At 41.0% G+C, this 24,652-nt stretch overlaps 1 protein-coding gene across 1 annotated transcript in view; it reads left to right on the top strand.

Moving 5' to 3' along the window:
- Positions 1-18,123, top strand: part of CD9 (CD9 molecule) — a gene marked incomplete at both ends in the record, with an annotated part of 29,749 nt that extends 11,626 nt beyond the window's left edge. Inside the window, 7 exons of the mRNA XM_079549673.1 lie at positions 6,835-6,937; positions 11,547-11,644; positions 12,868-12,942; positions 14,941-15,033; positions 15,602-15,691; positions 17,321-17,404; positions 18,058-18,123. Of these exons, the coding sequence (XP_079405799.1) occupies positions 6,835-6,937; positions 11,547-11,644; positions 12,868-12,942; positions 14,941-15,033; positions 15,602-15,691; positions 17,321-17,404; positions 18,058-18,123 (609 nt within the window). The remainder of the gene's footprint in view (positions 1-6,834; positions 6,938-11,546; positions 11,645-12,867; positions 12,943-14,940; positions 15,034-15,601; positions 15,692-17,320; positions 17,405-18,057) is intronic.
- Positions 18,124-24,652: the final 6,529 nt, after the last annotated feature.

Raw genomic sequence — 24,652 nt, 5'->3', positions numbered from 1 at the left:
GGGTGGATGAAAAGACTCTATGAAATCTTGCAGGACCTGAATGAAAGACCCTGAGATGGCAGACTGTATGGGAACTGCTGAGTCATGGCCTGAACCTCTGATTAATCACCTGAGGCGAGCCATGAGTCAGCCAGAGGAGCACAGGTGAAGGCAATTCACCTGTGCTGCCGGAAGGGGTGGAGCCAGGCTATTTAGACCTATTTAAGAGCTGGCTACCAGAGGGGAAGGATCTCTTCTGGAGATCCCCTCTCTTGGTGTCTTCTGGTGAGCTCAGCCGAAGGGTAAGCTCTTCCGCTTATTCTCTTTGTGATCATTGTCTACCTTGCTTGATTCTCTCGATTATATTGTGATTACAACATCTTGATATCTGTTGATTAAACAACTATATTGCAATTATAGCATCTTGATTATACACAGACCCAGTGCCCTGAGAATGTTGCAGACAACATGGGCCACCATGCTTAGGATCCAAATTACGGGCACTGATCATCAGGTAAGACCCCAGATTGGTAATGAAAATAGTCTTCTGCTCCCTGACCCTGAGAATTCAGATCCAGGCACATAGAATAAAATGGCCTTGGAAGGTGAAGGTAGGACCCAAGTGGTGTGGCCTACTTGCACCTTGGGGGAGATTGTTGGAGGCGGGAGGCTTAGTAGTCCCTGCAGTAATAGGTACGTGGCCTACTTTTGTGGTCAACACTCAGATCTTCATTGCTAAAGGGACTCCCATCATGTCCCAGTGGCAGATCAGGACACCCCCTTTGGTGCTTGATAGTTATGCAGCCGCAGATATCTGGCCAGAGTATGTGCCACAGGCGGCGAGGACATGCCCTAGTACAAGCTGAAGTGTTGACCCAGGATAGAAATACAGCCTGTATCTTGCCCTGGAGAGCAGACCTCCCCTCTTAGTACCTCTGAAACATCTGTATTACTCCCCATGAGTCTTTGAGCTTTCAGGATCACTGGAAGGATCAGAATGCCATCAAAGCATTCCAGTGTTACTGTCAGATCATGTGCAACACCTGGTGATGGTCTACATGGGACTGATGGAACATAGGATGGACCTGCACCTCATGGCTGCATGCCTCCAGTAACATCATCAAGCACTGGCCCATGAAAGAATATCAGTGTTCACTAATCGTCACTCATCTTGAATTTTAACAACATGCGTCGTGATGGAAATTTAAAAGCGTCACGATACATCGGATCTCTGTATTGGGAAAAGCTTAGCCTTTAGTCAGCCTGATTGTTGGTTCGTGCCGTGAAGGGGTGGAGTGTATGGGAACTGCTGAGTCACTGCCTGAACCTCTGGTTGATCACCTGAGGCAATTCATCTGTGCAATTCACCTGTAATGCCGGAAGGGGTGGAGCCTGGCTCCACCTCTCCTAGACCCATTTAAGAGCTTACTACCAGTGGGGAAAGATCTCTTTTGGAGATCTGCTCCACTGGAGTTGTCCACATGAGCCCAGGATACAGGTGAGTGTACCTATCATTTCTGTTTCCTGCTTTGGTGTAACAACTACATAGCTGAACTCTCTGCTATACCATAACATCTGTATGTTCATTAATTGTACACTTGGTGATAGGAAGAAGCAGAATTGTTGGATGAACAGGGAATATACATATATGCAGACATATATACATACAAGAGCAACAGAAGTAGGTTTTGTCTTCTCTAATCAAGTAATCTAGTTGCCAAGTGTCGAGGTCAAATGCTGCTTTGGTTCAGCTTATCAGCTTTTAGTTCAAGCAGACACTAAGTCAAGAATGGAACTAGAGGATGTTGCCTTTTACAGTTTAAGTTATTTGCAAATACAGTAGGCTTCCTCCTGAATTGGAACTTCTGTGAAATGGGCACTGATCTTGGCTGTGGCTCAGGAATTCTATAGTGCTGTTGCTACTCTACTGGAGTCCCATTTTACTGCAGTAAATATTGTGACTTTAATTTAGCCCACAGTCTTCTTGAGAACTTGGAAGTACTTCCTTTCCAGTCTTTTTTTTTTTTTTTTTTCTTCCCCCGTCTCCAGAGTCTGGAAATAGCTGTTGCTTTATATGTAACTGCTAGCAGTCATTTCACATCTTCTAGGATGATTTGGGTGTTCTGCTTTTTTTTTCCCCTTAGATCTTGAAGTAGAAGTTCTGTTGTGAATACTGATGTTGCAATTAAGGGTTTAGTTATGTTGAGCCTCACCTGTACTTCCTGTTTGTGGATGTTGCATTAGAGATTACTGGCAGTGTACTGTTGGCGTGCCCTATGTAAAACTAGCATAATAGCCATATAGAGCCTGGCATACTTTTTTACATAAAGTCTTCTGTTAGATGAAATGCTGAGCAGGCAGCACTGAAAGCAGCTTTGAGATTTTTGTTTGTTTGTTTTGGACTGACTGTATTTCCACATATTGATTTACCTTCTGCTGGAGGTAGTGCCATGTACTTGATAGAAGTTGTCAATAGCTTTGGTGTAAATGCACTAAAATTATATAAAAGAGGCTTTTTCTGTATAAAGGTGCTTTGAAGGGGTCTGCCATCTAAGCTACATCAGTCAACTATAAGGACTTGCTAACCTTTTGGACCTCAAGCAGGCTTTGTGCATAAAAAGGCAGTTTATTGGAAGATGTCTATAGCACTTGCAGCTCTGTGGCTGCAGGGCTGTGCTTTCTCAAGGTGACCCACCTTGATAACTCAGGATAACGAGTTCAGAAAGGACTGAACAAAGTGATCTTTGAGAAAGAGTAATTTAATCTGAAACAAGCTTTCCAGCTTCCTGAAATAGGGTCATAGTGTTCTGATACTACTATTAATAAAATTTTGAACCTGAGCAGCTCAAATAGTAACTTGATGTTTTCCCACCAGTGTCATTAAATCTAATGTCTCCCTTTGAAAACTTTTTACTGGCAGACTGTGAAACCTCAGATAGCTTTGTGAGGGAGAGGGAGATGATAGTGGAAGCAGCTTGATAATTTCACTCAGTGGCTAAACTCTAAGGTGATACTGAAGCCAGCCCAACTATGATGAGGAGAAGTATTGTCAGTTTTGCCTTCAGAATAGGTCAGCTGTTACTCATCTTAACTACAGAGCAAATCTCTATCATGACATAGATGCTTTGTCAGCTATGTCTTGTGACATTGAAGGCTAAAAGCATTGTTTTGGAGATGCAAGGCTGTGTCACACCCATAGGTAGATAAGCCCTTAGTTATAGGCTGGCTTGAGAGAAGTTTTAGTGGGAGATTGTGCTCTGGGAGCCGCAGAACTGCAAAAGGAGGGGGGGTGGAAAAAAGCTGGAAAGACTGCTTTTTTTTTTTTTTTTTTCCCTCTTGCAGCAGAAGGATGCATGTAGGAGCAGTATGTTTAGAGCAATGGAGATGCCACTTTTGATACTACATGCAAGCAAGAAGCCTCCATTAAAGTAGAGGTAGAATAATCAGGGATTTTTATCCTTGTCCTTTGTCACTATAGAACAGAGTTAAGAAGAAATAAACTGGGAACTTTAAGATGCTTAATAGTGGTTATAGAAAACAAGAGGAGCTTGCAGGAATGTCAGTAGTATGCTTGTGCTATTTACTTAGTAGGCTTGAACTTACTGCTGGAGTTTTGCTGCCTCAAACTTGTTTCTAATACAGTAAGTAAATAATTTCCATTTTAATGACAGACTGTTCAGGCTGGTGAAACTGTCTCCCAGATACTCTTGCCAATATATTTTACTACAGTATCTTTCATAAGCACAAACAAGTTCATTTTTGTAGATTTAGTGAACACAGAATGCTGGCTTCAGGAAGAGTTCTATTCTCTCTGTTAAATTTCCTGTTTCAGTGCAGCTTATTTGTACTCAGAAATATCTGGAATTATTGAACTCGCATGACAATGCAGAAATTCACCTGTTAAACTAAGAAAACATTTAAAAAAAAAAAAAAAAGCCACCTCTTAGCAGAGGAGATTTAGCATTGGAGAGTTTAGCTTCCAGGCATCCTGGGCAGGGGAGCTTGAATACCTTTGTCAGGGAGGAGAAATAGAACTACCAAAGCCACTTGACAGCTACTGAAGTAGCACCAGGAAGCAGAAATGCTTCCTAAGTGCAAATGGTAAGCTGAAGTCTGAGCAGTTGCTGCTGCCTGCAAGAGTGCAGTGGAAGAATACCTACTTTTTCCTCTGAGACACAAGTTAGTGCCCTATCTTATTAAACTTGTTTCAATGAAAGTAATTCCAGATTTAACTTTTTTTTTTTAACCTTTGACTTTAAAATGTCCTTTTTTAGTTCAGTCATTGGAAGATCACAAACTGGAAAAACAAATTCACTTCCCTTAAGAAATGGAGGAAAAATTCACTTTTGCATGTATATTATGATGAGGGAGATCCCTTTTAATCCTGCAGTTCTCAGTGATACTGAGCTGATGCCCTGTGATTATCCTGTTATTTTTTTTTCTCTCAAGATAGCTATGTTCCAAAGGAGAAACAAATGGCACTCTGGTGTTTTATAGTACTTCAGGTGTGTATTAAGCCTCTTCAAAATGATCCATATCAAGTATGTCAAGACTTCCTAACATTGATCATGCAGTTTCTTTCCCGAAGGATTAACAAAACATTCCACTTTGCTTAGAATTGCAAGATTATCTACTTGATGCAGTGTTCTTCCTTCACAAATAAAGATCTGCTGGATTATAAATGCTATTTAAGTTGTGCAAACCTTCATTGTGCCCTGTTCTGTTTGCAGCACAGTCCTTGAGTTCTCTGTTTGAACACTGGAGCTTGTCAAACAGCAGAAATATATAGCTGCACACAGCCAGGCACTCTTGAACTCTGCAATTCACGAGTTCTCAGGAAGCCATGAAGAGGCAGCAGGTTTTTCTCCTAACACTTCAGAACTGGGTATCTGTAAAAGCTGAAGACCCCAGAAAGCAGGGCTCTATCAGGGAATTAAATGTTGGGTGACTGGAAAGTAAGCTGTAAGTATAGTTTTTGTTTTTTGTTTTTTTTTTTTTATCACCAAGCCTATCTGGTGTTTGAGATTGCCAGAGATTTTCCCAAGCAATGCCGTGGCAGAGAGTGCTACGTTGAGCAGGAACTTCTCTCCCTGCAATCCCCTTGGCAGCTTCTCCTCTCTTGAGATGGTGCAACTGTGCAGTATGTAGAGGTGACACAATCTTATTACACTTAGTTATTGCATCAACAGTGTGATTTAGTTTTTCTGCCAGCATACTTCTAACAAGGGAGGTGCTCTCTCTGTGCAGGCTTTGTTCTTGCTATATTATGTGTTATTACGTGTTAATGACTAAGCCTGTACCTATGCACATGGCTCTAAATATCATTTGCATAGCTTTGGAAACCTTTGTGTGGGTTTAGTTCTGTGTGTTCTTTTCATCTTTTTCCCAGCCTCAACCCTCTAGCTCTTCTCTTCTGCCTTTAGAGGAAGGCTTAGCAGGTATGTGTCTGCTGTATAGATAGTGCTGGTTTTTTTGTTTTGTTTTGTGTTTTGTTTTGTTTTTGTTTTTCCAGCAAATTTGGCTTCTCTGAGAGCTGCCTGTCTCACTTTTACTCACTGGTACGTGAGCACTTGAAGACTTCAGTTAGAATGTTTTCTGGTGAGAATTTACAAGGGTGATACCTTCCCATTGAACCCTTTCTTAGCTTGATCCTTTATCCCCTATCAGTCTTGAAAGCTTTTTTTTTTTTTTTTTCTTCTCTTGATAAAGGTTAGGAGGTTAGAATAGATAGCTATAGGCAATGGGAGCATGCCTGCCTTCAGTAAATATGAATATTCCTGTCAGAGAACAAGTTCTCATTCTTTAGAAAGAACATAGGGCCAAGGGTTAGGCTTAGTGTCTGAGGGTGTTCACATGCCTTCTGTGGGAATTCTTTCCATATTCTTGTTTAAAGTTGGCACTTGAAAGTAAACACCTCCCCATTTTTTGGAGGCAATTCAAGAATGTGTTGCCTTCTAGAAGGGACTTCACAAAGATAAGGCTTTCTTTTTTTTATTTTCATGCATGCTCGGCCTAAATGAAGTTCTGTACTTGCTAAGCTTTAAGCTTGTTGGTCTTCATAAAACTTTTTTTTTTTTATTGTGTGTTGGTATATGTATCATTCCTTATTTTGAGCTGTTCTTTTGATAGTTAAATGCTATTCAGATAAAAGAAAAGCACATGCTTGCCACAAACACAAGCCCTGTGTCAAAAGGAGCCTAGAGGCATACAGGCAAAAATGGTATGTCACAAAGTTAAATATTACCTAAAGCTTAACTGTGTTCTTCTGGGTCACCACACAGTGATGTTGCTGTTTTAGTAGCCTTTATTTTCTACTTTCTGTTGGTCTAACTTGTTGTGTCTTTGCTCATGCTTTACAAATGAGATCATTCTTTCTAAACTCAGCACTGTGGTACACTGAACAGTGTTTAATGTACACATCAGTGTTTAATGTGTTAACAATTTTTGCTGGCCCTATAGTACATGGTAAAGTGCTTTTCTTTACATTGTGCATGTCTTTCATAATGCATATGCAAGATCTGTTAGCCATGCAGTATCATTAGTCAGTTGGAATAAAACACAGGTGGAGTAGTCAGTGGAAAATCTGGTATTTGACACATCTGTAAACTTATGGTATTTTCAGTATTATATAAAAAAAAAAAAGCATGGCATTGTTCTCTTGTTGACAGTTCTGTTTGCATATTGAAGTACAACAAGATGCCTCACATCAGGAAGTGACTTTAGTCTTATTTTGGTATCCCTGTCTTTATGCTGGTTCTGTCAACACCTTGTTAAATAACAGCACCAAATCCTTTGGTTAATTCTGGTGTTGGTAGGATGAATGTATTAGTTGGTTTTACTTACTTGTTCCTACAGCTTGCAGGAACAGCAGTTCTTGCAATAGGATTATGGCTTCGGTTTGATGTGCAGACCAAAAGCATCTTTGAACTGGAATCCAACAACATGACATTCTATACAGGTAAGTTGTGCAGTAACTCAATGGGATAGATCACTGTTTTGCTCATAGAGTCCCTGGCTACTTTTTTCAAGGCTAAAGACAAAACAGTCCTAATCAACATCTGTTGGGCTGAGAGTAGCTTGCTTTTGCTTGTGCTCTGAGCCTCTGTGCTAAGAGCAGCAGTGGTTGACTCTGCATGCTGTTGGTAAGCACTTGGGAACTTCTGATAAGCACAGGAAATGTGTCCTGCTGATGATTCTCTCAGATAAATCAGTCAGATTTCACTCTAAAATAAGTTATTAGTGACATTAATAAGTACTTTTTCCCTGAATTGACAAGGCTTACAAAACCATAACTGCATCCCTTCCCGTCTCTGAAGAAATATACGTACTATTGTGAAATTCCTACAGCTCTTTGCATGCTAATACTGAAAAGGATGTACAATGTCTTAATCTTTCAGCATTCATTATGGTCAACCTAACCAATGTAGTTTTAGGACAGGTAGAATTTACTCCTTGGTATTTTCTGATCTAATAAGATCTCAGTCTAGGTTACCTGCCAACAAAGCCTGGTAACTCTTAAGATATTGATCTCTACAGCCACTGTCAGGCTTGGACAGAAGAACAGGTTTTCCTTCATTTACCATCAGTAGATGCTCAAACCCTTTGTGAAACAGAGTAGCTGAGCTTGAATGTCCCAAACAACTGCATACAAAGAAAATTAAAATATCTGTTTCTTGCATGTATCTGCCATCATATGCTTGGATGCTTGTTGTACGTACATACTTTGTGTCAATATACTTCATATAGGACTTGGGCTTGTGGGCTACACCATTAGCCATCCCCAACAGGTTTGTCTTAGGCAGCTTTCTTGTGATTTAGGTACTTGAACTGTTTTCAGCATCCAAACAGATATCCGTGGGGTCAGTGAAGACAATGTAAGCCATCCTGGTATGCGCTGTTCACACTGTAGCTTTTGGGTATCACGTAGTCTTGCAGAGAATACTGTTAATACTGAGTTGAGTTTTTTTAGAGACAGTAGCTAGGATAAATAATTCATACTTGTGCATCACCATGAATCAGCTGCAGTCCACAAGCATGCTAGCTGGCAAGAAAGCCTGTATTCCACTGATATGGCAGTAGAGTGGGTTCTTCCTGCAGCTGCCCAGATTTCCAGATGCTTTTAACTGGACTTTAAGAGGGGAAGAGAGCTAAACATAGCTGAGCTCAATTTTGAATAATCTAAAACAATCCTTTCACCTCCTAAAATTTATGGCAGTTTTGTAATGTTGTATTTGAGCCTATGGCTGAATACAGTGAAACAAACCTATTTAAAGTCTGTAGGTTAAACTGAGTTAAGAAAGAGGTAAATATGAATTAATGGCTTGACATTTTTACAGAGCTAATTTCTGGCGGTGGCTTTCAGTGGGAGGTTAAAAGAGTCTGCCAGCTTGCAGCTAATAAGAAAGCAAAGGGAATCTGGTTTTCACCATCTGACTAATAGAATTTTTTTAATAATAAATTTAATAATTTTAATTTTTTAAACTAAAAGAAGGAAGATTTAGGTTAGATGTTAGAAGGAAACTGTCAGAGTGGTGAGACACTGGGACAGGCTGGCCAGAGAAGTTGTGGGTGCCTCATCCTTACAGGTATTGAAGATGACTCATGCCCATAGCAGGAGGATAAGAACTCCAAGATCCCTTCCAACCAAAGGCATTCTATGGTTCTATGAAATTACCTCAAAGGCTTTCTATTCTACTATAAGTAAAATTTAAAATAAGAGGTTCTTATGAATTCTTTCCCCCCACAATGGGAAGAATTTCAACTGAGTTTAGAAAGTGCTGTAATTGTTGATAAGAATAATCATTTCAATAGACTTAATCAAGTTAGATGTTTATTTTGGCAGGTAATACTTACTTGTTTATTAAAGAATCACAGAATGGCCCTGCTTGGAAGGGACCTCAAGGATCATGAATCTGCAACCCCCCTGCCACAGCAAGGCTGCCAATACTAGACCAGGCTGCCCACGGCTCCATCCAATCCGGCCTTGAACACCTCCAAGGACAGGGCATCCACAACCTCTCTGGGCAGCCTGTTCCAGTACCTCACCACTCTCTCTGTAAAGAATTTCCCCCTGACATCCAACCTAAATCTCCCCTCCCTCAACTTAAAACCATTTCCCCTTGTCCTGCAGTATCAACGCTTTCAAAGACTTGATTCCCCTCTTATTTGTAGGCTCCCTTTAGGTATTGAAAGGCTGCAATGAGGTCACCCTGCAGCCTTCTTTTCTCCAGGCTGAACAAGCCCAGCTCCCTCAGCCTGTGCTTATAGGGGGTGTGCTCCAGTCCCCTGATCATCTTTGTGGCTCTCCTCTGGACTCTCTCCAACAGCTCCATGTCTTTCTGGTACTGGGGGCTCCACACTTGGACACAGTAGTACAGATAGGGCCTCACAAGAGCGGAGTAGAGGGGGACAATCACCTCCCTGTCCCTGTTGGCCATCCCTCTTTTGACGGAGCCCAGGATACCATTTGCTTTCTGAGCTGCAAGAGCACACTGCTGGCTCATGTTAAGTTTTTCATCTATCCAGACCCCCAGGTCCTTCTCTGCAGGGCTGCTCTCAAGGACCGCTCCTTCCAGTCTGTATGGATGCCTGGGATTCCTCAGTCCCAAGTGCAAAACTCTGCACTTTGCTGTGTTGAACCTCATCAGATTCACCCGGGCTTGCCTTTCTAGCCTCTCAAGATCCCTCTGAATGGCATCCCTTCCTTCTACCTTGTCAACCGCACCACTCAGCTTGGTGTCATCAGGAAATTTGCTGAGGATGCACTCGATTCTGCCATTGATGTCATTGATAAAGATGTTAAAGAGTACTGGTCCCAAGAGAGACCTCTAGGGGATGCCGGTCATTACCGGCCTCCACCTGGACATAGAGGTATTGATGACCTCCCTCTGTCTGTGGCCTTTCAACCAATTTTTTTTATCCATTGAGTGGTCCACACATCAAATCTACATTCCTTCAATTTGGAGATAGAGATGTGGTGGATTGGGTCTCTGAACACAAGAACTGTAATTCTCGTCTGTATTGATAGAAAGAGAAGCTGGATATGAACCAGCAGTGTACGATTGCAGCCTGGAAGGCCAACTATGTTCTGGGCTGCATTAAAAGAGGAATAGCTATCAGGGAGAGGGAGGTGATTGTCCCTCTCTACTCAGCTCTTGTGAGGTCCCATCTGGAGTACTGTGTCCAGGCCTGGGGCCCCCCAGCATGAGAAGGAAGTGGACCACTTGGAACAGGTCCAGAGGAGGGCCACTAAGATGATCAGAAGGATGTAGCACGTATCTTGTGAAGAAGGGTTGAGGGAACTGGGCTTGTTTAGCTTTGGGGAAGAAGAAGAAGAAGAAGGAGAGGAAAAAAAAAAAAAAAAAAGCTTCAGGGAGACCTCATTGTGGCCTTCCAGTATTTGAAGGGAGCATATAAACTGGAAGGGTTACATCTGTTTACAAGGGTGGATAGTGATAGGACAAGGGGGAATGGTTTTAAATTAAGATAGGGAAGATTTAGGTTAATATTAGGAGGCTTTACACACAGAGGGTGGTGACATGCTTGCGTTGCAAAATGAGGTTGTGGATGCCTCATCCCTGGAGCCCATTCAGGGCCAGGCAGGATGTGGCTCTGGACAGCCTTGTCCAGTGGTTGGCCACCTTGCACATAGCAGGGGGGTTGAAACTAGATGATCATTGTGGTCCTTTTCAACCCAGGCCATTCTATGATTCTATGGAATGTCAAAGTAATTTTACATGTGTTGTGTTAATTTTTTATTTATTTATTTATTTATTTTTACCATTTTTCACCACCTAAGTGATACTTGTCATCCATCCCATGGGACTTGTGTTTTCTTAGCTATCTCTTAATGCTTTTAATAGCTAGTAGCTGAAGAGCTGTAATTCTTAACTTGATAGTTCCCAAGATTAGGAGATATTTGGGCATAGGAATACTTAGTCCAGAACTATTTGCTCCCTCCTCTTTAACACTTGCTACTTAAATTCTGGGCAAAATGGTCTATAGGTTTAACCACTTGATTTAAAGAAGTATCTGCTTTCAAAAAGGCAGAAGATTTTGAATTTCTTTTAGCTGTTAAATTAGACAGCTGAATATGACACTGTGGCTGGTAAAATAATTTGGTAATACTTGACAGACAAGTAGGGTACAAAAGCATTTAAAGCTTTGACAGACTGTACTGTCCACTTCCATTAGGAGAACAGGTACTGAAAGAATTTTGAGTTCTTGATAAATCACTAGTTCCAACTAACTGCAACACTTTTATCCAAAAATAAGTATATTATTTGGTCTCTGAGCCAATTTTTAAGTGTGTTTATAGTTCTATTTTGATGGCGTTATCTTGTACTTTTTCTAAATTTTGTGAAACTGCAGCAGCGGTGCACATCACCTGTTGTAAGTTGAAGTTCTTGTATTAATAGCGTCTCAAAGTTTGTGGGGAAGTTTACTTTGAAAATTAAGTTCACCCCCTTTTTGCTGAAAACAACAAATTTTTTAAAAGCTATTTATAGAGCAACTAACTTGCTGCTGAGGATTCAACTAGTTTGTATGAATTTTTGTTTCCTTTCTAGGAGTTTACATACTAATTGGAGCTGGTGCACTCATGATGCTGGTTGGCTTCTTGGGATGCTGTGGTGCGTTGCAGGAATCACAGTGTATGCTTGGACTGGTAAGCATGAGTGCTTAACAAAGTAGTGTTTAAACTTAGCTTTCTGATTAGAAAGGAAGGATAATATTGGCTGTGGAGTAAAAAGGAACAGATGCTAATCGGATAGGTCTCACAATGTTTTAATTTATGGTCATATACATAATGATAAAATATTTAAATAATGATATTTAGTTTCCATTTCTGGCACTAAATCAAAACGTATGTTACATTTGAATGCAAAATGACCAAGTTAATGACATTCAGACACTGAGGTGTATCAAGAGAATTGGAGAATGTGTGAATGCAGGACTAAAGTTTTGGTAAGATTAATGCTGTTTATTAAACAGTCCTAAATTCTGAATGCTTTGTTGAGATATTTGTGTTGAGATATTTGAGACTAGTACTGGAGTATTATAAGGTCCTTAAAGCAGAAAACTTTCTGCTGTTCATAATCACTGTGTGAAGTAGTCTAGTTGAAAAGTGTTCTTCAAGTCAGTTGTCAGAGAGTAACCCCATTGTTTTTAGACTGCTGGGACTTACTGAGTTCAGGTATGTTTGTGCCTATTGTGAAACTATTAATTCAAATAATCAGATATGGTTAATAGGACTACTATAGCTGATGGAAAAATAATTCACTTCCTGTGTAATGATTTGTAAAGCTTTACCTCTCTTGCAAAATTATGCCGCTAGTCCATTATGGTAATTCTGAACACCTCTTTTTAAAGTGCCTTTAAGTGATCAGTGTTCTGAAACTGATAGTCAGTTGAATATGGTGTTACTTCTATTTGTGTTAGAAACAAGTGACTATCAGCACTGAAGGAAGGCTCTCAGGTGGCATGCTAGGTATTAAGTTATGACTTGCAGAGCAATAAGGGTGACAAACCAGAGAAAGCATGTTAACTATATGAAGTCTGTGTGACCTGTGTAACTTCAAGTCTGAATTAACAAATAATTGGTTTTAATTAACACTGATCAAAAAAGCAGGACTCCTGCTTAGAAAACATAGCCAAGCTTACTGATGCTGTCAGAAGGAAGTGTTGAATGTATGTCCTGTTCCGTTTTCAACCAGAGTTTCAGAACTTCAGCTAAAAACAGATTGAGTGATAATTCCCACAAGGCTTAACACTGGGGACCAGACAAGCTTTCAAGGATGTCTGCTACTGTTGGCTTTTGTGTTTTTTTTTTTTCTTTTTTCTTTTTTTGGTGTTATGGTGTTGGTTAATGATGTGATCTTGCTCTTCTAGTTCTTCGTCTTCCTTTTTGTGATTTTTGCCCTTGAAATTGCTACTGCCATTTGGGGATTTGCAAATAAAGAAAAGGTAGGTAGCTGTTAAGGTTTTGTTGATCACTTTGGTTGTTACTTATCTGAGACCTCAGAGTGAGTGTTCTTCACTTGAAAGGCCATGTATGTTAGTTTCTTATTCTTTCAATGTCACAGCTTCTAAATGCAAATATTTTTCTCAAAGCTACAGGTCTTAAATGATATTGTAGTTTTCTTAACCTTTAATACTGTCCTTCTGGGGTTTCTGTGCAGAAAATCTCTCCCCTATAGATTTTTGCCCAGCAAGCAGGTTCCATCTATGTCTCAGCCCAGCAAGCAACTTCTTTCAGCATTTGGGCACAGTAAATTCTGGTCCTACAGCCTTTGGACTCAGCAGGCCTATTCCTTCTAGCTTTCAATATGGCTGGCCTCCATCCTTCTGCTTTTTGGCTCAGCAAGACAACTTCCTATTGGCTTTTAACCCAGGATGCCTTCCTTCTGGGTTTCAGCACGCTAGCTTAATTCCTTCTGGTTTTGTACACAGCAAATTCACTTCCTTCTTGCTTGGGGCCTAGTAAGCCTCCTTTCTTCTGGGTAAGGACCAAACAAACCCCCTTCCATTTGGGTATGTGGACAGCAAGCCTCCCACCTTCTGTGTTTCAGAGCAGCAAGCCCCCTACATCCTGTGTCTGTCCAAAAAGTCTCCTTCCTTCTGCATTTTGGACCAGAAAGCCCCATTCCTTCTTACTTCTGGCCCATCAAGTTATCTTTCTTCTGGGTTTTGGCCCAGCAAGCAAACGTCCTTCTGCATTTCGCCCCAGCTATTTCACTTCCACCTGGCATGGGGCCCAGCAGGCCCTTGTCCATCTGGGTTTAAGTGCATCAAGTGCTGTTCCTACTGGCTTTGTGCTTCTTTTTAAATTTGAGGACTCGTGCCTGTTCAAATGTAGATGTCTAGTGAAAAATGTATCAGTAATAATCAAATATTGATAATCTATTTTAATTTGGAGGAGGAGGGAGAAGTCTTGTTGCAGCCAAATATGAGAAACTAATTACTGAATTAAAAAGACTGTAGCAGAGGGCCTAGAATCCAAGGTGCTATTGTCCCTTACAGGTGCCTTCTGAATGTCTGCTTCAATTCACTTCACTGTGAAGTGAAGCAAGCCTTTGGTAAGGTCTTAAAATTTCTAGGAAGGAGCTTGCTGTTAAAGGCTGAATATCATATCTAAGCCATGACTGTTCTGTATTCGTGCCTCAAGTTGCTATTTCCTCCTCAGATATCTCCTTTACCACTATGGATGTTCATGTGCTCTGAATATTGCCTTGTCACTATGTATGAGTTTACGTAACAATAAGGCATCGAGCTGGCTGCAGTTTTGGTGCAGATTCTGTGGTGAGGCTTTCCATACCAGTCAGGCTGGGAGTACCACAGATTATTGCTGCTCTAACAGTTCAGAAATAGGAGGGCTTTATGCTGAATCACCAGCATCATGTGAGCAAAACAAGCCAAGGGAAGGTGCTGCAGGCTGCAAGAATAGAAATGTTGGTAGATGTAGATCTAGACTTTTTGGCAAACATTTAAAAATAGCAAAAATAATTGAAACTCTTTGGATATACTTTGTAGAATAGAATTCAGTTCTGCTTTTTAATGCTCAGATTTTTTTTTAATTTCCAAACTGAGTTCTTGGTTCAGGATTGTTTTGCTGCTTATATTATGCAGCTGGGGGTTGTAGTGACTTCTGGAGTACAGCAATGAGTAGGAAATAATTCTGTGTAACTAATGGGGAAAACTTAGTTTTCTCAATCCTCTTAGAAGCTCATAGTTCTGAAGGGAATCTGTAAAGCTTATCTGTTTGGGTCAATGTTTTAATGTGAGTACACCATTTAGGCTTACTTGTTCCAGGTGAGTAATGCTGTCCACCCAGTTTCCGCTCTCTATTTCTATATGTCAAAAGGCCATGTATTGTAGATTGTAGAAATTTTAATGACTACTCTATCCAAAACAAGTTATTAATCAAGGTAAAACATTAATAGAATACAGCTATCTATCTTGTAGGTTGTTGAAGAGTTACAGGATTTCTACAGAGAAACCTATGAAAAGAGATCTCAACCAGCTGCCAGAGAAACCTTGAAAGCATTCCATTTTGCTGTAAGTAAACATAGTTAGTATTAAACTAAGTAAGTTATACTGTTTGACACTGTTTTCTAATAAATCCAGAATCCTGTACAAATCTAGTACCTTACTAACTAGAAGAAACCAAAGGAGAATTGGTAAGAAATGCAGCTCTTGTATACTGAATTCACTTATGGTATACTTTTTTTCCCTTTGAAATAAGTAGGACTAGTTCTTTTTTCCTAAATAAATTTAAAAGCAAGCTGAGAAACTCTAGAGCTCTAGCACTGATCTGAAAGTACCATAATATGTGTAGTTGCATGTGTTTAAAAAGTTAATCTTTCGCCTATAAGAAGTACCAAGCTCCCCCCAAAATGTGTACATGTGTATATTTAATGAGATTAAGTTCTTACTTTTGGAATCTTATATTTTGCTATAAACCTTGTTTTAAAATCCTTTTACATTAATCAGATTTGCAGGACTTCTAAGCAAACTACATAAGATCTGTAATAATAGCTAATGTAATCTAGCTCTTTCTTTAAGCAAGTATGGAGAGGGGAAAAAAAAATGTAACTTGGTTTTCTCTTCCTGTTTTCTGTTGTAGCTGAACTGCTGTGGTATTACTGGAGGTCTTGAGCAGCAGTTGATGGACACCTGTCCAAAGAAGACCTTGCCTGAGTCATTTACTACAATGGTAACTCATGACCTAACTCTTCAGTCATTCTACCAAATGAGAATGAGAAACAGTTCTCTGAAGAAAACCTTCCAGTCCATGAAAAATGCCTGTCATTCTTGATAGGCAGCCTATCCACACAGTCAATCCACTTGTACAAAATATAGTCTCCCTGTAGAAGGAACAAGTTAGATGAGCAGGAAATCAGTACTTTGTAGATACATGCAGATGTATGGTGTTGAGGCCTATGTCATTAAATTCAGGGGCACGATGAACAAATTAATGCAAAAACTTCACATAACACACTCCAGAGTTCTGTTGTCAGTACTGCTGCTACCATAAAGTGACTTCTTGATATGCCCTAATGCTGTTGCCTCTCTTCCTTTGGCAGGAGAACATGAGAAGGGAGCAAGTCTGAAATTTTAGTGAGAAATTTGGCATTTTTGAAAACAGGAGATAGGATAGATAGTGCACTCGTGTCTTGCTTGAGTGGTTATATCATAAAGAAATTCTCTGAATCAGATTCCAGTGTTAAAATAGTGCTGCAGTGCCACAGACAGGAGAGGCACTTTTATAGTTCACAGAATAACCAAGGTTGGAAAAGACCTACAAGTCCAGTCCAACCATCCACCTATCACTAATAGTTCTCACACAACCATGTCCCTCAACACAAAATCCAAACGTTCCTTCCACTGACCTCCTGGGTCGGTGATTCCACCACCTCCTTGGGCAGCCCATTCCAGTGCCTGACCACTCTTTCAGAAAAGCAGTATTTCCTAATGTCCAGCCTAAATCTTCCCTGTCACGGCTTGGAGCCATTCCCTCTAGTTCTGTCACCAGTTACACAAGAGAAGAGGCTGACCCCCAGCTCACTACAGCCTCCCTTCAGGTAATTACAGAGAGCAATGAGGTCTCCCCTGAGCCTCCTCTTCTCCAGATGAACAATCTCAGCTCCTTCAGCTGCTCCTCGTATGGCCTGTGCTCCAGACCCCTCACCAGCTTTGCCCGTCTTTGAACCCGCTCCAGGGCCTCAATGTCTTTCTTGCAGTGAGGGGCCCAAAACTGGACACAGTACTCGAGGTGCGGCCTCACCAGAGCTGAGTACAGGGGGACAATCACTTCCCTGTCCCTGCTGGCAACACCGTTGTCCCTGCTGGCAACACCGTTCCTGATGCAAGCCAAGATGCCATTGGCCTTCTTGGCCACCTGGGCCACCCTGCTGGCTCATGTTCAGCCGAGCATCAATCAGTACCCCCAGGTCCTCTACGCAGCCTTCCAACTACTCCGCCCCAAGCCTGTAGTGTTGTCTGGGGTTGTTGTGGCCAAAGTGCAGGACCTGGCATTTGGCCTTGTTGAAACTCATCCCATTGGCTTCAGCCCAGCTATCCAGCCTGTCCAAATCCCTCTGTAGGGCCTTGCTACCCTCAGGCAGATCAACGCTTCCAGCCAACTTGGTGTCATCTGCAAACTTACTGAGGGTGCACTCAGTGCCCTCATCCAGGTCATCAGTAAAGATCTTGAAGAGGACAGGCCCCAGCACCGACCCCTGGGGAACACCTCTCGTGACAGGTTGAGCAGATAAGCTCAAACAAGCAAACAAATCAGTGTTTCACTATGCATGAAACGCTAACAAAAATGGTTTCCTTTCAGCCATGCCCTAAAGCCATTGATGATGTCTTTAATTCAAAACTGAATGTCATTGGAGCAGTTGGCCTTGGTATTGCTGTGATAATGGTGAGTTTGCAGGTTATGGGTTGCTGCCTGGCCAAGGCTGCTTTGAGTACAAGTGTATTGAACAGTGCCTGACATTAACTACAGTCTGTGAGCCTGTTCTGCTAATCATGAGTACCCGTAAGATGAAGTTGTATGCTGTGGGTCCTTGAAATAACTTGATGGGTGGGGTGCCTAGGGACGCTATGCTACTTTGGATTAGGATCTGCCTCCTTGTAGCTTTAGCATTGGCTAACTTGTATTGAGTGAGTGTGGGGTGTGCAGGTTGCAAACATAGGCTTAGCAACATGAACAGTTTATTTCCTCTGTAATTGACCAGGAGTCTGAAATAACAGCGCTAATAAGAAAACTTGTACTTGTTTCCTTTCTTGGGAGGCAAATATGATGCAAATGCAACAACATACGTTGGGAAGATTCAATCTTTAAGAGATTGACTTGAATTTGTATTTGATCTGTTTTGAAGTACTGAGGGTAAGGGGGATTAGTGAGAATTAGCTGAAATTTGGGGATCAGAGTGAAAGGAGGCGTGGGGGCATAAACTGCAAAATAAGTTGTTAGCATGCATTTTGAGCCAGGAAGTATCTATGCTTTTTTGCATCTTGATAAGAATGTTTTTTTCCCCATTCTGATTTCTAATGAGTTTGTTTTCTTTACAGATTTTTGGCATGATATTCAGTATGGTTCTTTGCTGTGCTATCCGCAGAAACAGAGAAATGGTCTAAGGGCTGTAAATCCAAGGTGTCTGCACTATAAAATCTGTCATTAACTCTAGTGTTCTCAAAGCATTTCTAAAAGAAAATTGTATGTAACCTTTTTAATGCTTTATTTGGTACTGATATAGGTTTGCTTTTTATGCTATAGGTTAAAATGATAGTTATATTTGACTCAAGATGAATACTGTACACAAACCATCTGTTTTCCTTGAAATTTAAATAATTTGGATATATTTATGTTTAAGGCAATTTGATACTTAATAAAGAGTAAGATGTATTTTATGTTTGGGGAAAATCATTGATGGAGCAAAGCCTGATTGTATGGGGCTCTGAGCAATTTGGTCTAGTGAGAGATGTCCCTGCCCATGGCAGGGGGTTGAAAGTATATGTTCTTTAAAGGTCTTTTCCTACCTGAACCATTCAGTCATTTTATGTTTATTTTGATGTAATTTTGGAAGACAACTCCAAAGAATGCAAAGATCTTTCATGATTTGCTTTATTGGTACATACTGTGGGAAGATCTTGTAATTTCTCCCTTTTTCAGTGCTTGAACAAAACCAGTTATAATATTTTTCGTACCGCTGCAACATCATCTTCATATAGGATGTTAGAGGATAACTGTCATACTAACGATACACAGACAGTGGTACCCTGCTGTGCTAGGCTCTACTCTGATGCCAGGTGGGCTTTCTTAGCTTGTGTCCTGGCATAACTCTATCCCCTGGCATCTGCTATGGCCTCAGTGTCTTGATAAAGCAAATTCCTATAGCGTGTACTCACACGATTTTTCTCAGTAGCTGACTTTGTGCATTGTCTATCCAGAACTACTGATGTACACAGTCTTAAAGGCCAAATCTCAAATTCTGGGGGAGGGAACACAAGTTCTACTAGAAGTTAATGTTAAAGCTACTCTGCAGTCGCTGCTCATAGCAGCGACAAGCACTGTGGCTGTTGTGTTTCACACTAAAAGTGAAAAATGGGACAGAGCAGCTGTGCTATTGTGTGGGACAGCTAGCTGTGCTAGCTGAAAAGTTACTAGTTTTCCTATCCTTGCAATCTAAATGGCCTTTACAGTGTTTAAAATACCTCCTGGTGGGATACAAACCTCAGAGCTTTGCCAGTTGCTGTGCTATACCTGCATGCTATGTTCAGCTCTAGCACCTCATATATGTTCTTAGGAGTTTCTGGTGTTTGCCATCTGTGTATTTTAAATTTTTCAGCACTTCCCACTTTTCTCTCATAAAGAGGTTCTCTTTTGACATGGGAAGTGTCAGAATTGTGGAGGTTTGGGGCTCTAACTGTAGCAACAGATTAATATCTGGATGTCTTGCCCTGTTGATAAATTCAAAGCCTTATGCAAATGCAAGCTTTCCTCTGTAATCTGTTCTCTAGTACATAGTGCCTTCTTAAAAAAGATCACTCTAAAGGAAGTGGGAAGCATGCATTTAGTTTAGACTTGAATTAACTCAGTTATAAGCTCATGAGAGAATGTTGTTGATAGCAGGAGTGCAGGTGAATAGCATGAGCTGTGGTGGTAGCTCTCAAACTGATGTAGAATTCAACTGAATACCTGGAAGGATATATTTGCACCTGTTTGCTAAAGAACCTAAATGAGCGTTTTCTGTACACACTAGTCTTTATTTTACAATACTGCCTTCTTACAGTGTTTATGGTAATGTTTCATGGTTGTCTGCCATCAAACTCTTTCTGGAAGTACTACAACCCAACCTTCAGCCCTTCTTGAACATTCTATATGTGCTGGTTTGAGTTTTCTGTAAATCTTTTTTCAAAGACAGCTGATTATAGTTACTGATGGTTACTTGATTATTACTTTCCTTTTAGCAGAAACGTGAATTATAGGTGTAATATCTGGTTGCAGTCCTGCTAAGACCTTAAAGCTGTTATCAAATCAATACATCTCAAACAACTGCTTCTGAGGCAGCTGGCTTTTCAGGCAGCAACTAGAGGTAGATTTCCTGAAGAATTTGCTTCTAAGTAAAAGCGATACCACTTTTTTTAATTTAAAAAAAGGCTTTCTTGTACTGTCCCTCTGAGCAGAGGGTGAGTTTCTCATCTTCAAATCAGGTCAGGTGTATCTGAAGGATACTTGCTTGGAATGGCGTATCTCAAGAGATGATAACTGATAATGGGTGTAAGTCCTGGGTAAGGCACTAACATAACACTGACCATTGAACCATCAGATGAACGGTAGGCAAAGATAGCACAAGCTGTTGAAATGCATGTGGCAGAGCATAGCTTGATGCTAGTTTTTGCAGTGTTCATGAGGAAACATTGATAAGCTTTGCACTGCATTGCTCTGAGGCTGCTACAAGTTGTGCCTGCTATCCACTGCTATGAGGAATATCAAAGGAAAATGAAGTCAAGGCACTAGAAGATACAGCTATTTATTTGTTGTAAGCTAGCCAAGGACAGCTGGGAAAAGGCGTACATAAAATATGGAAATTTGCTCCAAGAAATAAACAACATATCTGCTGCTATGTACTCAAAATATGTCCTTGCCACTTGGCCAAACCTTACAAAGTTCTTGGACTGGATTGAGGCTTTCCTTAAAAAAAATATATATTTTAGACCACTTTCAAAGTCAGACCTAGCCTGCCTCAGAAATTAAAGGAGGCCTCAAGCTAGCTACATGGTTGGCGATGTTGTCAGAAAGTGCACTAACATGGGGAGTACTTGGGTTTTGCACAGGAGCAACACTTATCACTATAGAAGAGGTTCCTTTTTATAGTGGAGCTAGGAAGGACAACTGTGGTACAGCATATTAGCATACTGTCATTTTAAGGGAGTCCTAGCATATTAACAATTGAGTCAAGTGCAAGGAAAAAATAACAGCAGATCCCTGAACTGTGGAAACAGTGAGAGATGTTGGAAGAAGCTGCCAGAAAGGTGTGAGCCTAACAGACTCACTGTGGGAAGAATTGTCAGATTGTAACATAGTTCAGCGATTAGTTTATTTCTAAAGGGGGTAGAAAATGTCTGACAGGGAGATACTGTTTTTAGCTACAGTATGATCTGAAAAAAGAAATGTTTCAGCAGCAACACCATGAACTTACGTTGACAGGCTATCTGGATCAGGATGATTCTGTATCCCTTTTACCTGTCAGCCCAAATACTATAGAGCATTTGCAGACAGTTCTTAAGAACTGGTTGTACATCTGCCCTATTCTACATTTCCTGCTGGATCTACAGTTCAAGTGAGTGTCACAGGATCTGGCTAGGAGCAACAGGAAGGGGAGGTAGATAGAAAAGAGTGATAGGGACTGAAATCATAGTGCTAAATGCGAGTCAAATTCCTGTTTGTGGGGAGTGTCTAGTTGGGACCCTAAGGGGGCCTGGTGAGGGGATTTCTGTCCCTCAGGGAAAGCTGCTTGTACAACAGAGTATTCACAAGCACTAGCTAAGTAAAACCCAGCTTGGACTCTTCTGTGTTTCTATGTTAAGAGGGTGGCTTTTGCCTACAGCCACTATATAATTAGGATGATTATAAAATAGTAACCTCTTCAGTTTCTGCTTCTTGGCAGCTCTGAGGAAATGACCTAATTTGGACTGACCTAATTCAAACTGTCAGCATTGAGAACCTTGATTCCTACCAAAAGTCACTTTTAAATGAACCTAGAACATGTAGGCAGCTTCCAGACTTCACTGGCAATAATAATTAGTGAGATTTTCCACTGCTGGATACAGGCTTTCACACATGCGTCTCCTACAAAAATGAATCTACAAGGCAGCCTTTTATGGCTGTTTGAATGCTTCTCTTCTCTAGCTGGCTATTTGACATTCAATTGAGGCTGAAAACTATTTTTTGCCCTGTTCTCCATGTTGACATTTAATTGCTAACTTACTATGTGCTGAGAGCTTCCACTTCTGCTTTGTCCCACCAAAGAAATGGCTCATGCAATGTCATCATGAAGCATCAACCTTAGCCTGGCATGCCCTTCTTAGGACAAGAATTTTAGGTTTGAGCTTTTGCTCTAGGGGTTGGAGAGAGAGATTTTTTGGCTTTGTAGGAATGAAACAGCATACAAACTGCACCATCAGCTTATGCATACACTGCTGCTCCTGAAGAGCTGGGGCAGTGCTCAGCAGTCTTTTCTAAAGCCATGCCTCACCTCAGTGATGCAATCATTTGAGGATGGTAATTAGAAGAATCCTTCTTAATTGTTATCCTTCACTCATCTGCTGCTGTGCCGAAGTGCTTTGCTGTACATTCTGGCATGATTCCCCTTGCAGGAAAGATTCTGAGCAGGGCAGCTAACACCTCCAAATTACAGGTTACATCCCATCCTTGGACAAACAATAGGAGGAGAGATGTGGTTCCTTGTCAGCAAGTCATGATTCATGCTCCTAGGAGGCTGTTCCTTCTGAGGAAGCTGTACACTGCAATGAGGCCTTGCTTCAGTCTTCTCTGAAGAAAATGATTGTGCTTTTTTCTTTCTTTTCAAATTTTTGTTGGGGGCTATGTGAGCACGCAGACTGCACCTGTGGGACAGAAGGGGATTTTGCTCCTTCTCCAATCCCTCTTGCACAGTCCATATCTTCAGCCTTCGTCCTGCACCATACTTGAAGGTTTTTGCACATCAAAGAATGCTTTTGAACAGAAAGTAACATGGCAAATATGGTGTAAATGAATGGAAGATGGCAGACAGTCAAATCCAACTCATCCTCCACTAGTGTAAATCATGCTTTAATGGGTGAGGTGAATTAGTGAGGTCTTTTCTCGTAGAAGCAGAAAGCATGACATACTGTGTGCCTGCTATCCTCCAGCAGGGCAACAAGGGTTTGAGGCTTTTTTGCAATTTATGAGGGGAAAATGTCTGGGATTCTGCCATTCAACCTATCAGCTGCCTGCCCACTGGCAGTCCAAGGAAGCAAATAGTAATTAAAAAATGCAAAGTTACTTCAGTTTTACTGCAGAGGCTGGGCTGACCCTTACTTTCTCTAGGGTATGAGAACTGTTAAGCTTAAAGAGATCCATAGGATCGCAGAACAGGCCAATTTTGTGTTGACCTCAGGAGGTCCAATCATCTATTCAAAGCAGAGTCAGCCATGAGGTCAGGACAGATTAAACAAGGCTTTATCCAACACAATCCTGAAAACCTCCAAGGATGAGAACTGCACAATGTCTTACAGAAACCTAATCCACTGCTTGGCTGTCTTCTGGAGGAAAAGCTTTCCTTACAAGAGTTTGAACTTCTCTTGGTTCAACTTATGCTAATTATCTGCCATCCTACCACTACGTACCACAGTGAGGCTGCTGGCTCTGTCTTTTTGGTAACCTCACAGGTATAGGGAGGGTGTAACTAGCCCCCACCATTCTTCTCTTCTGCAGGTTGGTAAAGCATCATAACTTCAGCATCTTCTCACAGTGAACATGCTTCAGAAAGCTACTATCTTTGTTGCCCTCCACTGAGCTCACTCTTTTTTTCAGTGATGGATATTGAGTCCCAAAACTGGGCACTATGTTTTAGATGCAGCACACTGGTTATTGACCTCCTTTAAAAAGATTTTTTATGCACTTGGAAACTTGCACTACTTGTGGGCTGAGAATCTGTTTCCAACAGAAGCAAATAGTGAAAATACTTTGCTCTTCTGGGAAGATATTTAAGAAGTCTTTGACACTGGGTAGTTGTCTGGAAAAGTTATCACAGACACAGCTCTTGTTCGGCTGCTCTCTGAGAAGCTGCAGACTTTTGCTCTTGGATTCTCCCTTGTGATGCTTCATTCAGTTAGTAGCCAAAGTGAGAAGAACTGTAGGTAATGAAAAACAATACACAGATTTTTGCTGCCTTATGGGTTTTTGAAGGATAGAGTGTCCATGATCAAGAATGTTATCATGGAAAAAGAAATAACACTGAAGTAGAAATGAGACAGAAAGCTGGACCAACAGCGAAGGCCCTACTTAACAAAATCTTCCTGTCAAGGACTGCCTCCCTTTGGCAGGATTGCTAGTCCTATATGTCAAGATCCACTAGAAAGAGTAACTTTCTCCTGTTTGCAAGGGCCAGTGTAGCTTGACTCAGGTATAAGAAGCAGGCTTTTCTGCCAACTGTTCCCCTTCCTTGTTTTGTCAGGAATCTCACAAGCTGCTTCCCAAGCTTTCCTAGCTGTGCAAAGGGAAGCAAACATTGTCCTTTTCATAACAGGGATCCATCCAATTTGAGCATTTTGTTACGCTGTGAGCAAACCTGCCCTCTGTCTGGGCTTCTGCAGTGATGTTGCTTACTTACATGGGAAAATTCTGTTAAATGTTAAATTTTCCTTCCGTAAATGTTTGCTTTACAACGTGTTTATTTGTAAAGTTTTTCTTCCATCTAATAGTAGCTTTTCACATGATTCCTCCATGCTTTTTGTGAACAGATCTTATTGTCAGCTTCTTATCATACCAGAGTTCAGATGTCAATGCAGGAACTTTCTGCCTGCCTCAAGTTGAATTTTGTTATATGAACTTAAGTTTCAGGAAGTAGAGCTCAGGTGTTTTCAACAGTGAACTTAGAGAAACACAACTTGTTGCTCTGCC

This window comes from Tetrao urogallus (assembly GCF_951394365.1).
Source record: "Tetrao urogallus genome assembly, chromosome: 1".
Lineage (NCBI taxonomy): Eukaryota > Metazoa > Chordata > Aves > Galliformes > Phasianidae > Tetrao > Tetrao urogallus.
Note: the sequence above shows the minus strand (reverse complement) of the source record. Positions and strands in the feature narration are given on the sequence as shown.